This window comes from Gadus morhua, chromosome 5, assembly GCF_902167405.1.
Source record: "Gadus morhua chromosome 5, gadMor3.0, whole genome shotgun sequence".
Lineage (NCBI taxonomy): Eukaryota > Metazoa > Chordata > Actinopteri > Gadiformes > Gadidae > Gadus > Gadus morhua.
This window is the reverse complement of record NC_044052.1, coordinates 19,072,310-19,086,375: the sequence shown is the minus strand read 5'-3', so window position 1 is coordinate 19,086,375 and position 14,066 is coordinate 19,072,310. Positions and strand designations below refer to the sequence as shown.

At 46.6% G+C, this 14,066-nt stretch overlaps 2 protein-coding genes across 3 annotated transcripts; both read left to right on the top strand.

Moving 5' to 3' along the window:
- The first annotated feature begins 634 nt into the window (after positions 1-634).
- tp53i3 (tumor protein p53 inducible protein 3) lies at positions 635-5,643 on the top strand. The gene is made up of 5 exons (XM_030356406.1): positions 635-1,148; positions 1,422-1,689; positions 2,944-3,156; positions 4,487-4,683; positions 5,377-5,643. The coding sequence occupies exons 1-5, from the start codon at positions 1,011-1,013 to the stop codon at positions 5,575-5,577; spliced, it is 1,017 nt and encodes a 338-aa protein (XP_030212266.1). The 5' UTR covers positions 635-1,010; the 3' UTR covers positions 5,578-5,643.
- Positions 5,644-5,980: 337 nt separating this feature from the next.
- On the top strand, positions 5,981-14,009 carry dnajc5gb (DnaJ (Hsp40) homolog, subfamily C, member 5 gamma b). 2 transcript variants are annotated; one of them, XM_030356410.1, is made up of 6 exons: positions 5,981-6,212; positions 6,526-6,645; positions 7,051-7,264; positions 10,258-10,414; positions 11,343-11,402; positions 12,914-14,009. In XM_030356410.1, the coding sequence occupies exons 2-6, from the start codon at positions 6,533-6,535 to the stop codon at positions 13,021-13,023; spliced, it is 654 nt and encodes a 217-aa protein (XP_030212270.1). In that variant the 5' UTR covers positions 5,981-6,212; positions 6,526-6,532; the 3' UTR covers positions 13,024-14,009. The 2 variants fall into 2 exon arrangements, with proteins under 2 accessions (XP_030212270.1, XP_030212271.1); XM_030356411.1 differs by lacking the exon at positions 11,343-11,402.
- Positions 14,010-14,066: the final 57 nt, after the last annotated feature.

Sequence of the window (14,066 nt, the reverse complement as noted above, 5' to 3'; positions counted from 1 at the left end):
TGTGTGTGTGTGTGTGTGTGTGTGTGTGTGTGTGTGTGTGTGTGTGTGTGTGTGTGTGTGTGTGTGTGTGTGTGTGTGTGGTAGGCCTAGGCCCTAGGGTACTACAGTGTGGGGGTAAGGGTTGTAGTTCACAAAGTGAAGAGTGGGTGACACAGATTTGATGGTTTGACTGTTGTATTGTATACAAACCCGTCCTGAGTAAAAGTATATTCTAACCACAGATGCAAGGGTCATATGTGCCTGGGATGGAAACTGTGTTTGTGTGTGTTTCATTATAGAGTTAAGTGATGAAGTAGAGGTAAAATCATATTCAGTTTGGGGGTTTCCAATACTGTAAGGCTCTCACAACTAATAATATGTATACAACATGCATATAACATGTATATCATCATTGGGATTTAAATAATTTTGGAATAAATACATTGAAATAAAGAAAAATAATTTCTTTAATAAATGTTAACGGGTTAATCTACATTTTGTCACCCTACAGTAAACTCTTTAAATAGGATTTATTCATGTTTACGAAAAAACACAGAAATGGAAAGAAACGGAACCAATGATGAACCGAGTGGGTAGTGGAAAGTTCCCACAAGCCTGAGAGGTAAATGTGTAGCCTAACCAAACCGTTTAGTCTAGCTTTTGTGTTTTGTGTTTAGCTTTTGTGACCAAATAGCAATATCATATATGTGTGCACCATGGATGTATAATATCAGCAAACGGTATCAGCGCTGTATTTATTTGGATAGGGGGAAGTGGGGGGAAGAAGTAGGAACAAAGTTCTCCAACTCAAGAGGAACCTTACGCGTAAAAGTGGCGCACATACAGTCTTCTGATTGGTCCACTTCTAGGCTACTGCTCCGCGTCATTTACTATTTGCATTAAAGTTGGACTTTGTCCGAACTTTTCATCGTTCAGCGTCGCTGGTTGTCGCGTTCCCATTTGGACACGCCTGGACGTGCTCGCAGTGGCGTGTGTGCACAGTACAGTTGTTTAAAGACCGGAACCGCGTTATGCTCGCCGTTTGTGTTGACGTGCCAGGAGGGCCAGAGAATCTGCGAGTGGGCACGGTACCCAAACCCCGACCTAAAGATGGAGAGGTCTTGATTAAAGTTCACGCCACTGCCCTCAACAGAGCTGACACATTGCAGGTAGCCTACAGCATATACTACGTACCCACCATAGAAACTTAAAGAACCAGAACAGCATGTCTACTCAATGAGCTATAGCTGACATAACTGAAGTCAGGCCTGTTTTAAAGCATGGATCAAGAAGGATGACATTCATTACATTGCATTACAGAAAGAACACACACGCGCGCGCACACACACACACCTACGTCCCCTGTGTGCTGCTATTGTTTGTTACTGATTATGAATAAAGCTTCCTACATCGTTGACTGCCCCATGTCTCCGGTGCCTTAGAGGAGAGGGCTGTACCCCCCGCCCCCGGGAGAGAGCGACATCCTGGGCCTGGAGGTTGCCGGCACGGTGGCCGAGGTGGGCCCCGGCGTGAGGGGCCCCTGGGTGCCGGAGGAGAGGGTCATGGCCCTGCTGTGCGGCGGAGGCTACGCGGAGTACGTGGCAGTGCCGGAGGAGCTCCTGCTGCCGGTGCCCCCCGGGCTGACCCTCTGCCAGGCGGCGGCCGTCCCCGAGGCCTGGCTCACCGCCTACCAGCTGCTTCACCTCGTAGGTAACGGCTACGCTACGATGCTTACGCATCCGCTAGGAAGGAGGGAGAGGCTAGAGTAGCCAACCGGGGACCTGTGGGGGCACACACGCGCTAGGCCACGCACGCTACGTCATGCACGCGCACAATACAGACACACAGACGCAGCCGCCACCATGCACACGCACACGCACAGGTGAATGCAACTACACCCCGTGCACACACACACACCCACAAACCATGCACATGCATGCACACACACACACAATCTATGTACACACGCACTCACCATGCACACGCACGTGCACACGCAAATGCACACACACCGCACCATGCACACACTGCACACGCACGCACCATGCACATGCATACACACGTAAATGCATGCCATCCACACGCTCAGATTGCAGAACTTTACAAATCAATCTAGCCCCACGTAAGATATTGTGAAGGGTGCCTTTGATGTGTGTCCTGTTTACTGTTGAGGTTATAGATAGATACAAACACACCAAAGAGATGTTAAAAAGGATCAATAAAAAGAGAAAAGAATCATGTTGAATACAATAATTGAAATAAAGCAAATAATATCTTATTAATAATTCTTCCCCTGAGAGATTAGGCATATTGTTGTAATTAAATGTAGTAGCTAGTTAATAAGTAGGCACTAGTAAATAAGTAGTAACTGGGTTGTAATAATTATCTAAAATGAGACTGTTGCATCGATCACAGACCATATGGTGGGGTTTCATTGGCGTTTGGAACAAATTTCAAACTTTTCAGTGGACACACACTGGTATGGTATATAGCACAAAAAGTATATAACACAAACCATGTTAATTCCATTTAACTCAGTGGCCCAAAGTCTACCTGTAGCATTCCTATAGCATCAATCCTAACCCTTGCTTACCTGCTCATTAATGTTGTATAAAAGTCACTTAACGCTCATTTACTATACATAACACAGGTCACTTACCCTCTCATTAGCGATATATAATATATAAGTCACTTACCTGCTCATTAACGATAGATAACACAAGTTGCTTACCTTGTCATAAACGATAGATAACACAAGTCGCTGACCTTCTTATTAACAATATATGAACCCCCTCATTAAAGTGTCTTTCCGCTCATTAACAATGTTTAACCCAATTCAGCGACCTGCTCACTAACGATATACAACACTAGTCCCTGTAAATCACCTTAGATATGCGCAGCTGTTCAATGACCAAACAGAACCACACCCAGCAGCAGCAGCTCTGCGGCCTCTTGTGTCCACAGCCGAGGTGAAGGCGGGGGAGGTGGTGCTGGTGCACGCCGGGGCCAGCGGCGTGGGAACGGCGGCGGTGCAGCTGGCGCGCCTGGCCGGCGCCGTGCCCGTGGTCACGGCGGGCTCCGCCCAGAAGGTGGACGCGGCGGTGGCGCTCGGGGCGGCGGCCGGGTTCCTCCACAGCCAGGGGGACTTTGCAGACGGAGTCCTGGGCTACACTGGAGGTACGTCATGGGCTCTCGTCGGACCAACCCAATCCGACTCCTCCCCCGTGATGCAGCACCTGTTTTTGATGTCCTGCCCCGATGTCTTGTCTCGTCTGTGTTGTTTGTAAATGGAGCTGCTTGGCTGCGAGCAAATTTCAGAGTTGCTCTAACAATAAAGTATTATCTAGGCCATCCGTGGCCGTTGGCCGTTCTCACACCTAACCGTGCTCAAATGGCCCCGTTGTTCTCTGGCCTGCACTCACACTAGGCCATCTGGCCGTGGCCGTTGGCCGTTGCAACTGTGGCCTGGCCACGGTAGGCTCTTGTACATACGTCATCACGTCGTAAGTAACACGTCATCACCAAGCGTCCGCTGCATGGACCATAATAAAGTCTGGCGCCAGTCAGAGTTCTAACAACAATGGACAACAACAAAGAGAACACAGTTCGCACTTTGCTGAGTCTGTTGCTTATTTGGATATATGTTTACCGTTTAATGGGAAAGAAGACTCGTCGCCTTTATTATATCCGTGGTCGTCGCATGGACTATACGTCATCCAGCTGAGGTTGCGTAGCCGTGCGTGTGCGTGTGTCGGCTCATTAGCATTTGTACCGTAGCGGCCCGTACCATAGCAGCACACCTCTCCCAAGTGGCCAAATTGGCCTGGCCTGGCCAGACTGGCCACACTCACACTGGCAGATTTGAGCACGGTTAGGTGCTCTAACACCTAACCAGCCTCATAAGTCAAGGATCATAACACATAGAGCCGGTGTTAATGCTGACATGTCTTAAGACCCTCTGCTTGTGTTGATGGCCTAGTGTGAGTGGACCCTTAACCACCTATTTCCTCTAATGACCAATCAAAGGGGAGCGCTCCTATTAACCAGATATATAGGTAGACATAGAGATGGATGCTCCTATTAACTAGATATATAGGTAGATGGATATTGATACTCCTATCAGACAGACATAGGTAGAGAGAGAGATGGATGCTCCTGTATACTCTACAACTGTGGTTCTCAAACGTTTTCTACTTGTGTACCCCCTCATTTTCTATTTGTATAGCTTTCAGAATTGAATATTGTGCAGGTTTTTCTTGAGTACCCCTTGCAGTAGTCCAAAGTAACCCTAGGGGTACACGTTCCCCCATTTGAGAACCACTGCTCTACAATAAAAGGCCGGCAAAGGGGAATGAGTGTGCAACCTTCTCTCGTATTTTGCATCACAATATTCCATTAGCCAGCGCCTCAGGTAAACGTCGGTTGGGTATGCACCGTGCTGAGTAGCTCCCCAAATGTAAGTCACAAACCAGACCATGACCTCGGCCTCCGTCCATCGCTGTTGAAGGCCACGGCGCGGACGTGATCCTCGACTGCGTCGGTGGGACCATGTGGGAGAGGAACGTGCGCTGCCTGGCGGTGGACGGCCGCTGGGTGCTGTATGGCACCCTGGGGGGCAAGGCCGTGCAAGGAGACCTGCTGGGCCATCTCCTTAAGAAAAGGGGCCGGCTCATCACCAGCCTCCTGCGTTCTCGGAGCCTCCAGGTGAGTTAATACAGCTCGTTAGTCGCCTCCAGGTATGTTATTACAGCTCATTAGTAGCCTCCAGGTGAGTTAATACAGCTCGTTTGTTACCTCCAGGTGAGTTAATAAAACTCGTTAGTGACCATCAGGTGAGTTAATACAGCTCGTTAGTAGCCTCCAGGTGAGTTAATACAGCCCGTTAGTCGCCTCCAGGTATGTTATTACAGCTCATTAGTAGCCTCCAGGTGAGTTAATACAGCTCGTTTGTTACCTCCAGGTGAGTTAATAAAACTCGTTAGTGACCATCAGGTGAGTTAATACAGCTCGTTAGTAGCCTCCAGGTGAGTTAATACAGCTCGTTAGTCGCCTCCAGGTATGTTATTACAGCTCATTAGTAGCCTCCAGGTGAGTTAATACAGCTCGTTTGTTACCTCCAGGTGAGTTAATAAAACTCGTTAGTGACCATCAGGTGAGTTAATACAGCTCGTTAGTAGCCTCCAGGTGAGTTAATACAGCTAGTTAGTAGCCTCCAGGTATGTTATTACAGCTCATTAGTAGCCTCCAGGTGAGTTAATACAGCTTGTTTGTTACCTCCAGGTGAGTTAATAAAGCTTGTTAGTTGCCTTATTGTGGTAAGTAAAATAAATAGATATTCATCTATCTACATTATGACTTAATTTCCAATGTTGTCTTTGCATCATTTCCTCTCGGCAGTATAAAGCTGACCTGGTGAAGGCCTTCTCCGAGAGAGCCTTGCCCTTCTTCACAGACCCACATCAGCCCGCCCTGAAGCCAGTGATTGACAGCGTGTTCGACCTACAAGACATCGGCGAGGCCCACAAACACATGGAGGCCAACAGAAACAAGGGAAAGATTGTTGTTATAGTGACTCCACAGAATCAGGGTGGGGAGTGATGGCTAGAGTTTACACAAACAGACCTTGCTCATTATGGACCAAATAAAGAAGAAGAATTAATCTGTGTGGATTGTCTTTTTGATTTGTTTTGTTATAATACTTACAGGAAGATCAGTCAGAGCCAGAGTGGTCACAATGAGCTCTGTAGCAAGTAGTTGGATTGTGAAGACCGAAATGCTTCTGGGTCAGCCAACCTTGAAGCACCCATACCAACCTAAGCTCGTTCATGATTGAACAAGTTTATTAAATGAATCCATAGTTCGCACAAAAATATCGCCTGTATAATTTAAAAGGTTGCCTGAATTGAAGTGACTCTATTTTCTCCTGAATAGAGGTTCCCAGTGTGAGCGGCGCACAACTCTGGACTGCGCATTTGCAGCGCAGCTATGCGCAAGCCACACCCGTCCCCTTGGTGACGAAACGGGAATCTTTTTTTTTTCTCCTTGGTGAAACTTCCTGGGTCTACTTTCATCAAGTTAGTTATGAAATCTTTCTTTCCGCGTTGCTGTTAGGAGAGGGGATATCTTTGAAATTCGGTTTATCATGCGGCAAACGTTAAAACAACCAGACCAAGTTTGTGAATCCTGCGACGCTCGCTGAAGTTCAAACACCGATCCGGCCGCTGTAACTACAAGTATGTGTTCTGTTGTCTACTTCCTCATGCCGCCGAGCTAAGCGGCTAATGTCTGGGTCAATGTACAACTCCTGCCTTGACAGCACTGAGTCATGACCTGATTATTGTTAATATTTATCTAAAGAGGAAGACTAATTTCACAACATCAGTGCAGATATCCCAATTAATAATATCCTATCCTTTCATGATGCTCAGTGTGTAGCTATCGTGTACTGGCGCCTTCTCCACACGGACCCGGGTGGACGTGAACGTGGTAGCGAGATTGAAACGAGTACCCAGTGTTGAGTTGTGTTGTGTTTTAACGCCCTGTCAGATCCACCATGGAAGAAGGGAATAAACCTCAGCGCAAGATGTCCACGGCGGGGGACAGCCTGTACAAGATCCTCGGCTTGCAGAAGGGAGCCACTGCGGACGAGATTAAAAAGGCGTACCGGTAGGTTTGGTTATTTAGATATACTGTAGCTATATCTTTATCCCAGGGATGCATCTACACTCTAAATGCATTCTTATCTGCACTATCGGATTAAACACCCCAACATTTTTCCCAATCAACGTAAACTTTATCCCCCAAATGTAAGCCTCTCTAACTGACTCCCTTTTACTGGCAATTATTAAAAACCAATGGGTGGTTCCTGTTGCCTTGTTTCCCGTTTTAAGCAGTTGGTATCGCCGCTTTGATGAAAGGCGTCCCATACAGAATGTTTGATTTGATCTAAAACGACTCTTCTTCCACATCGTCGCAGGGGGCTTGTCCACACATGTCTCATATAACTCAGAGCGGCTCAACCCATCAGCTGTCATCTCACACGGATCATCTCGTTCTAAACTGTCCCTACAGGAAGCTGGCGCTTAGGCATCACCCGGACAAGAACCCAGACAACCCGGAGGCGGCGGAGAAGTTCAAGGAGATCAACAACGCCAACGCCATCCTCAACGACGAGAACAAACGCAACATCTACGACGAGTATGGCTCCATGGGGCTCTATGTGGCCGAGCAGTTCGGAGAGGATAGCGTCAAGTACTACTTCCTGACGTCAAAGTGCTGGTTCAAGGTGAGGAACCAGCCAGTCGCGAAAGGGGGGAGAGCCTGCTGTGCCTGTGTAGTAAATGCGACACTTGATGGTATCGGGGGTATAGAGTTGGTTACTCGGCGACAACCAACACTGCAATTTAGGCAGTATCACGCTACAAAGTTCACCAAGGTGTTGTTGAGTATGATTATACAGTGTTAATTATATTACAGGTATTTAGTATTTTATCTTTTTAGCCGGAGCAACTTGCATTGAACTCTGATACATGCTAAAGGGGGCATGTTATGCCACCTGGTGTAAGTGTGATCAGCCCTTACATACCACTTCAAAACCTGCCTTTTCCTGTGCCTGGGTAACATCACAAGTGGGCGTGTCCACCTAGATGTAAACCTGATTGATCCGTCTACCAGCATACCCAGTAGCTGTAGCAAATGTTTCTTATCTATCCGTCATACATCTATGTGGACATGCCCACACGTGACGTCATTAAAACACAGGAGAGTGCTGATTTTCAAACGGCTTGTAATGACCCCTTTAAGGCCGAGGCTGAGACATTATTAGTGATCAAACACATGACCTTCCTTGTCCTGGGATCGACCTCCCTCGTCCCCACGGTGCTGCTGACGCCTCTATGCAGACATTGTGTTGTAAATATGGGAGTGTGTTTCTCTCCTGCAGTCCATTAGAGAGAACCCTTTCCCTGCAGGGTTCTGCTCACAGAAACCTCCACAGAAGCTTCTGTGGAAGTTTCCAATGTACAGGTATTCTACATGTACATTGGTAACTGCTCTGATGACCAGCACAACGTCTGAGGAGTAGGCCTTAAAGGGCCGGGGCACCTCTCTCGCCACTTTCTTTTAGCTCACATGCTCGCTGGTGTTGATGATCTAAGCTATGACAGGAATGTGCGGTAAGGCCACCAGCATTTCCAAGCACACCTCACTCCTGCCAGTGTTTCCCATACATAGACCAATGTGTGGCGCAGTGCCACAGAAACAACACCGGGCGGCACAAATTGATTCAGCTTTTTTTCTCGCGAGTTTGAAATATAAATATCGTTCCGTTCAATCATCTCCGGTTAGCACTCTTTCTCCCTGTCATTCTCGTTCGCACAAGCACACAGAGACAAGCGCGCATGCATGCCAATGGTGCACGGGTATACAATACCACTTATTTGATCAACCCGCGTATAACTGATACATGCTGACGCACCTCGCCCGCTCCTCCTCTCAACGCGCCTACAAAGGAAAACCCGATGCAGCGGAATATTTGGCACAGTGAAGACGGTCGGCGACATCTGGAGTTTACCAATGTGTGCTCAAACACACCTGCCCCAAATTATTGTAGACTCAGAAAAGATATTGTTAGCCTTATGAACTCAACCTTATTGATGATATTTAACATCCTGCACCCTAAGTCAGCATAGACAACGTTGGTAACGCAGCAAACGATGCGATTAACGTGAACTGCGGTTATAGTTTAGATAGATTACGGAGCTAGACTGGGTACCCCCAGCCCGTTCTGCCGGCGATTTGAATTCGCTCTGCAGCAGGGGCTGAAGCTGGTCTGTGGGAAACACTGCCTTCTCTACCGTCCACCGCTGTGTGTAGAGGTCGTGCAGTCCCGTCTTGCTCAGGATTCCATAAGCCCTCTGTAAGCACTGTTAACCCCTCGTGTGTGTGCAGTGGGCGAGAACGGTTCAGGAGAGATTACGAAACGTCACCACTGCAACTCAGTCGAAACGCCCGTGAAAAGGCCAATGTGCTGCCAACAACCAAAACGAATTGACCTTCGTCAATATTCAAAATATCGCCCCCAGAAAGTACTCCTAGGCTCTGTTGGATCTGAACATTCTCAGAGTCACGCCTGGAGTCGTGCGCTTCATCAGTTTCACAAGCTTGGACATCCACTCAAGCACTTCCCTCTAAGAACTTGTGGTGAAGTAAAAATATGCAAAACCTTCTCACTTACCATATGGGAAAGGTGAGTTTATCAGCATATCTGTGTTCCTTTTAGAGTGGTTCCGATACCGCCTAAAAACGCAGCATCGGGCATGTGACTAGCTTATTTACAACACAGGCAGAGATCATCACAAACACATGCAGTGTTAAGCTAAACGCACACTGACGGCCCCTATTACTGCCGACGTGCTAGCCCACACCGGTGGCGGCGCGCCTCCCCGCTAACCTTCACGCCACTGGTCTATTCCCTAGCGTCGCCGCCCCTGATAAAGCGCTTTTTTAACGCTGTTTTGTACATCCCGACTTGATACAAGGTCCTGTACGTATGGAGATTGTTGATGCTGTAGACGAATAATTCCCGAATGCAAAATGAATGAGCAATGACGGTGAATAAAGTGACTAAACCGTAAACAAAGGGACCGACGGTACATAAAGTAACTATGAATTAATGTGTCTATCATTGTAAGCACAAAGAGAGGATCATGGGTAACAGGGCCATATATGTAGTCATAAAACAACTGGCATAACGTTAGGGTAGCCTATACCGAGTATGTTTGTTGATCTGCTGCTTTCAAAATACAATCACAATGGTGCTGCAGCGCAACGCTTCCTATTGGTGCTAGGGGCGGCATTTGATGCGCCGATTCTCGGAATCTGGAAGGGAAAATTGGAATCGGAACATCTCTGGTTCCTTGTTCCTTGCTGATCACACAACAGACCTGCACACACTTATAGAATTTTGTAGTGCTAGTAGGATAGGGGTATATCTTTAATAAAATATACCCCTATATATGTCATGTAGTGCTTTTCGTAAACTTTTTCATCCTATGTATTTATATTACTGTATGTTGTTTATTTTTGTACATTGTCCCTGTTCAAATAAAGTTACGTTCATTACATTGTGCCCTCACCCTTTCAGCCTTCAGACGTTAATGAAACCGACCCGGCGTGTAGCCTGTTCATCCTCTCGGTGCCCTGCTGTGAGCCCCTCCTGGGTTCAGCCCGAGTGTGCCCCTCGCTGTAGCTAAAGGACCCCCTTCTCTCCCCCCCCAGGCACTGGTGGTGTGCTGCAGCATCTTCACCTGCTGCTGTTGCCTCTGCTGCTGCTGCTTCTGCTGTGGCCGCTGCGGCAAGAACCTGGAGGGGGACGGCGACCCCTACATGGACCCAGAAGACCTGGAGGCCCAGATCAGGGCCGAGCAGGACGCAGGTGAGTGGGGGGGGGGGGGCGGCGGGGGTGGGGGGGGGGAACATTTCTGTTCTCCCTGCTGAGTCTCCGACGGGTAGAGCAGGTTTTCCTCAGGTCTGTTTACATGTTGGTTTGTTCAACGCCTCATCCACTTCAAGCTGTAAAGATCACCAGGTGTCCCTGAATCAGCCAGCTTTGGGTGACGGACGCTGGGACCGCAAAAGCGAGTGTGGCCTGTTTTTATTGTGTCACAGTCATTCTGTGCGCTGGAATTCTTACGACGAGGCAAAGGTCATCTGTGTGGGACAATAACACACAGTGGTGATCAATTATTTGGAAAGGTTGCATTTTTAGCAAATGCAAAACGGAGTAAACAGAGGGGAAGATATGTAAATAATAAACTGGGTTATTCCATGTCTGTCAGCAATACAAGCCAAACAACATAAAAAATAATCTATAATCATAAAAAATAATCTCAGTAAATGCCGTCTGTTGATAAAGAGCTATAGAGATTGATACACCTGTATGCAGTTCACTGCAATATTTTATTCCATTAAAGCGGTGATGTTATTCTACTAGGTTGAGTGTGTTTACCCATTACAAGCCGTTTCAAAATCTGCCTTTTACTATCTTTTAGTGACATCACAAGTGGGCGTGTCCACCTAGATGTACACTGGATAGATATGCATGCTGATCTATCCAGCGTACATCTAGGTGGACACCCCCGCTTGTGATGTCGCTAAAACCCAGCAGAAGGCAGATTTTCAAACGGCTTGTGACGGCTGATCACACTCACACCTGGTGGCATCACATCCCAATTTTAATATTTCAATAACATTCAACACTTTGTCGTCCACACACTCCTCTTCGTCCTGCAGCCCACAGTGGAACACTCTAAACGTGAAATCCCTCCATTGAAAAATGCCCTCTGACATTTCTTGTTCCACAGCCAATGGGGAGACAGTAGTTGAGCAGCCTAGCCCCACGCCCTCGGGTGCCCGGGCCGCAGGTGATACCCCAGCTATGGCTCCCCGTGCTGGGCTGAGTCCCAACCGCCGTGACCCCCCCCCCTCTACCCCGCCGCTGCTGCTACTAGCCCTTCTAACCGCCGCCGTTCACTTTGGTAGAACTCGAGCGAGTTGAGGCATTTACATTTACTTTACCATTCAGGGCAGTTAGCATAGGCTTCTTTATCCAAAGTGACTTACGATGGGTCAATTTGTCCGATGAAGGAGAAACAATATGTCGCTGTTGGTACAGGAAGGATGTTCATAGAACCAAGTGCCAAGCACTAACAAAGTGGCAAGTATACTTGGAAAGGAGTTAAGTGAACCCATTCCCCGTGCACAACAAAGATAGCTAGGATAAGATGCTACATAAGTGCAAGGACATACAACACACAATAATTGTGGTCATGTCCAGAACAAAACTGCTTAATCAGGTTTGGTTTTGTGACCCGGTTCATAAATGTATAGCTGGTAGGATAACGCTTTTATGCGAAGGTAATTCAGGTACAGGTTAGTTCTCGGGACATTGGGAGTCGGACCCAGAACCTTATGACTGGGAGTCCAACACCCTAACCGCTAGACACTCTTGTACATGAGTGGCAAAGAGGATTTGTGTGTTGCAAGTTTGCGATGGTTTTGCAATTTGAATTATGCGAAATTAATCGATTTCATATAATGCCATTTGAGTTGAAAGTTGAAATATTTTCAAAGATAAAGTACAGTGACTAGCGATATTCATGGGTACCAGTGGGATTTTAACCATTAACCCTGGAAGTGTTAAAGCCATGCTCCACCAGCTGGGCTAGCAAGGATCCACATATATGGACAGAAACCGCTTTGATGCGATTAGAATGATCAGAATAGAAAATACACTGAATAATTTGAAAGGCTTGTTAAATATCCTCAATGTTTAAACACAGTTGGTCATTGTATACAGGAGAAGAGGCAGGACTGTGGTTATTTATTTCAGCCTCTCCACGTTAGCTGTTTGCCGCAGGTTTATTTGTGGTTTGGGTTGAGTTCGATTATTTGATCTTTATCCCATCACAGTTGTTCGGACTTCTACGTCTTTAACATTAGACATTTGACCTCTTCACCGAAACCGTTCAAACTGTCAAACGACTGCTACCAAAGTGAAATATTCATTGCATTACATTTATTGTCCATTATATTAACCCTTTTTAATATTAATACCATTAATCTGTGTTGATGAGAAATTAGGCTTTCCGTCTGTTGGTCTGTTTTTAACATGCTTGTCTGTATCATGTTGCTAACGCTGGCTGATGGCAAATCATAGGCTTCTACGCGCTGACGGCATATTAACATGTTAACATTAACCAAGTTGGTGCTCCATTGGAAGCCAATTGTTTCGTTAACATTCCCCGCTGCTGATCTTCACAAACAAGTCACATCTTCACATTTCAGCTCCTTAAAAGAAAAACCTGAACCATATTTATGAGCTTGCGATTTTGTTTGCTTTTTTTCTCACACTGCCCTCCGCTGCCCCCTGCAGGCGAGAACACGCCAATTGTTATCCAGCCCCACGCGGCAAACGGCGGCAGTACCGAGTCCATCGACAAGGACCAGGCCGTCTACCAGCTCACCATCCCGGCTGAGGAATGAGCGGGGACCCGGTGTCCGGGTCTTTCAAGGTCTTCAGGACTTTATGACAGACCGTGGGGGGAACACCCCCACTGAAGCCACGCCCACAGTGGATAATGAATAAAGTTGTGAATGAGACCAGGGAGAGAAGAAAAAAAGAACTGAAAAGGCCTGAAAGAGGATTTTTTTGGATATTTTTTTTTTTTACAGGAATTAAACCGAAATTAGAGGATTTTCTTCGTTTCTTTTATTTTTCCTGATGCCAAAGTTTCACGATTTATTTCGTGAAACGTTCTTATTTATTTTTACAGAATTGTTTTAGGCTCTTTCCTTTAGATTTGTTGGAATTGTGGATGAATACTTTGTTGCACTTCAAGGCGGATTGGAGAGCGTTTGACCCGGCCAGCATTGCCCCAACAGCCCGCGGTGTTGGTTTCTAAAGGTAAACGTTTGAATCTCTGCTTACTGCTGCTGACGGTCGAGACCACAACTCGGGAAAACCGCTCGTTTCGACTGAAAAAAAAATCATTTTCAGCATGTATCACGTCATCACAAGCACCATCATAAACGTCTTCCGATTGGCCGTTTGTGAACGTTGTAAACCATGAGAAGCATGGAAGGTCGGGACTATATTTGATTCTTCGTTACCCGGTGTGTAGGCACTGTAGAATACTCCAGCATCACGCCAATAAGAAACTAAGATGTGCTCATTTGTTTTTTTCCGGGTGAAGTGCTGAGAAAACCATTGATTCACGGGGTGGAGGGGGATTTTAAATGACGTAGATGTACACGAATCTTCCGTGTTTGACTTTGTTTTTAATGTTAAATCAGAAATAGCCTAGCTACTGTATAGGTGTATTTGTAATTTACATTCCACCAAATATGTTTCCCCTTATAAAAGTACCACTGAAATGTATAAAGTGTATATATGAAATGTTGATACATCTCTCTTTTCTGAACTGCATTTCAATTTTCAATTAAATTTTAAACTTCTCACGTCAACGTCACTTTGGTTCCCTTTATGCGCGTTGAAACGTCAAATAGTTCCTCCAGTATCATGTCAC

Excerpts from the sequence above, each read along its gene's own strand:
- tp53i3 (XM_030356406.1), top strand. The coding sequence starts at position 1,011 with ATGCTCGCCGTTTGTGTTGACGTGCCAGGAGGGCCAGAGAATCTGCGA. Across the intron at positions 3,157-4,486 it reads AGTCCTGGGCTACACTGGAG|GCCACGGCGCGGACGTGATC; the intron begins GTACGTCATGGG and ends TCGCTGTTGAAG. Across the intron at positions 4,684-5,376 it reads TGCGTTCTCGGAGCCTCCAG|TATAAAGCTGACCTGGTGAA; the intron begins GTGAGTTAATAC and ends TCCTCTCGGCAG.
- dnajc5gb (XM_030356410.1), top strand. The coding sequence starts at position 6,533 with ATGGAAGAAGGGAATAAACCTCAGCGCAAGATGTCCACGGCGGGGGAC. Across the intron at positions 6,646-7,050 it reads GAGATTAAAAAGGCGTACCG|GAAGCTGGCGCTTAGGCATC; the intron begins GTAGGTTTGGTT and ends CTGTCCCTACAG. Across the intron at positions 11,403-12,913 it reads CTCGGGTGCCCGGGCCGCAG|GCGAGAACACGCCAATTGTT; the intron begins GTGATACCCCAG and ends TGCCCCCTGCAG.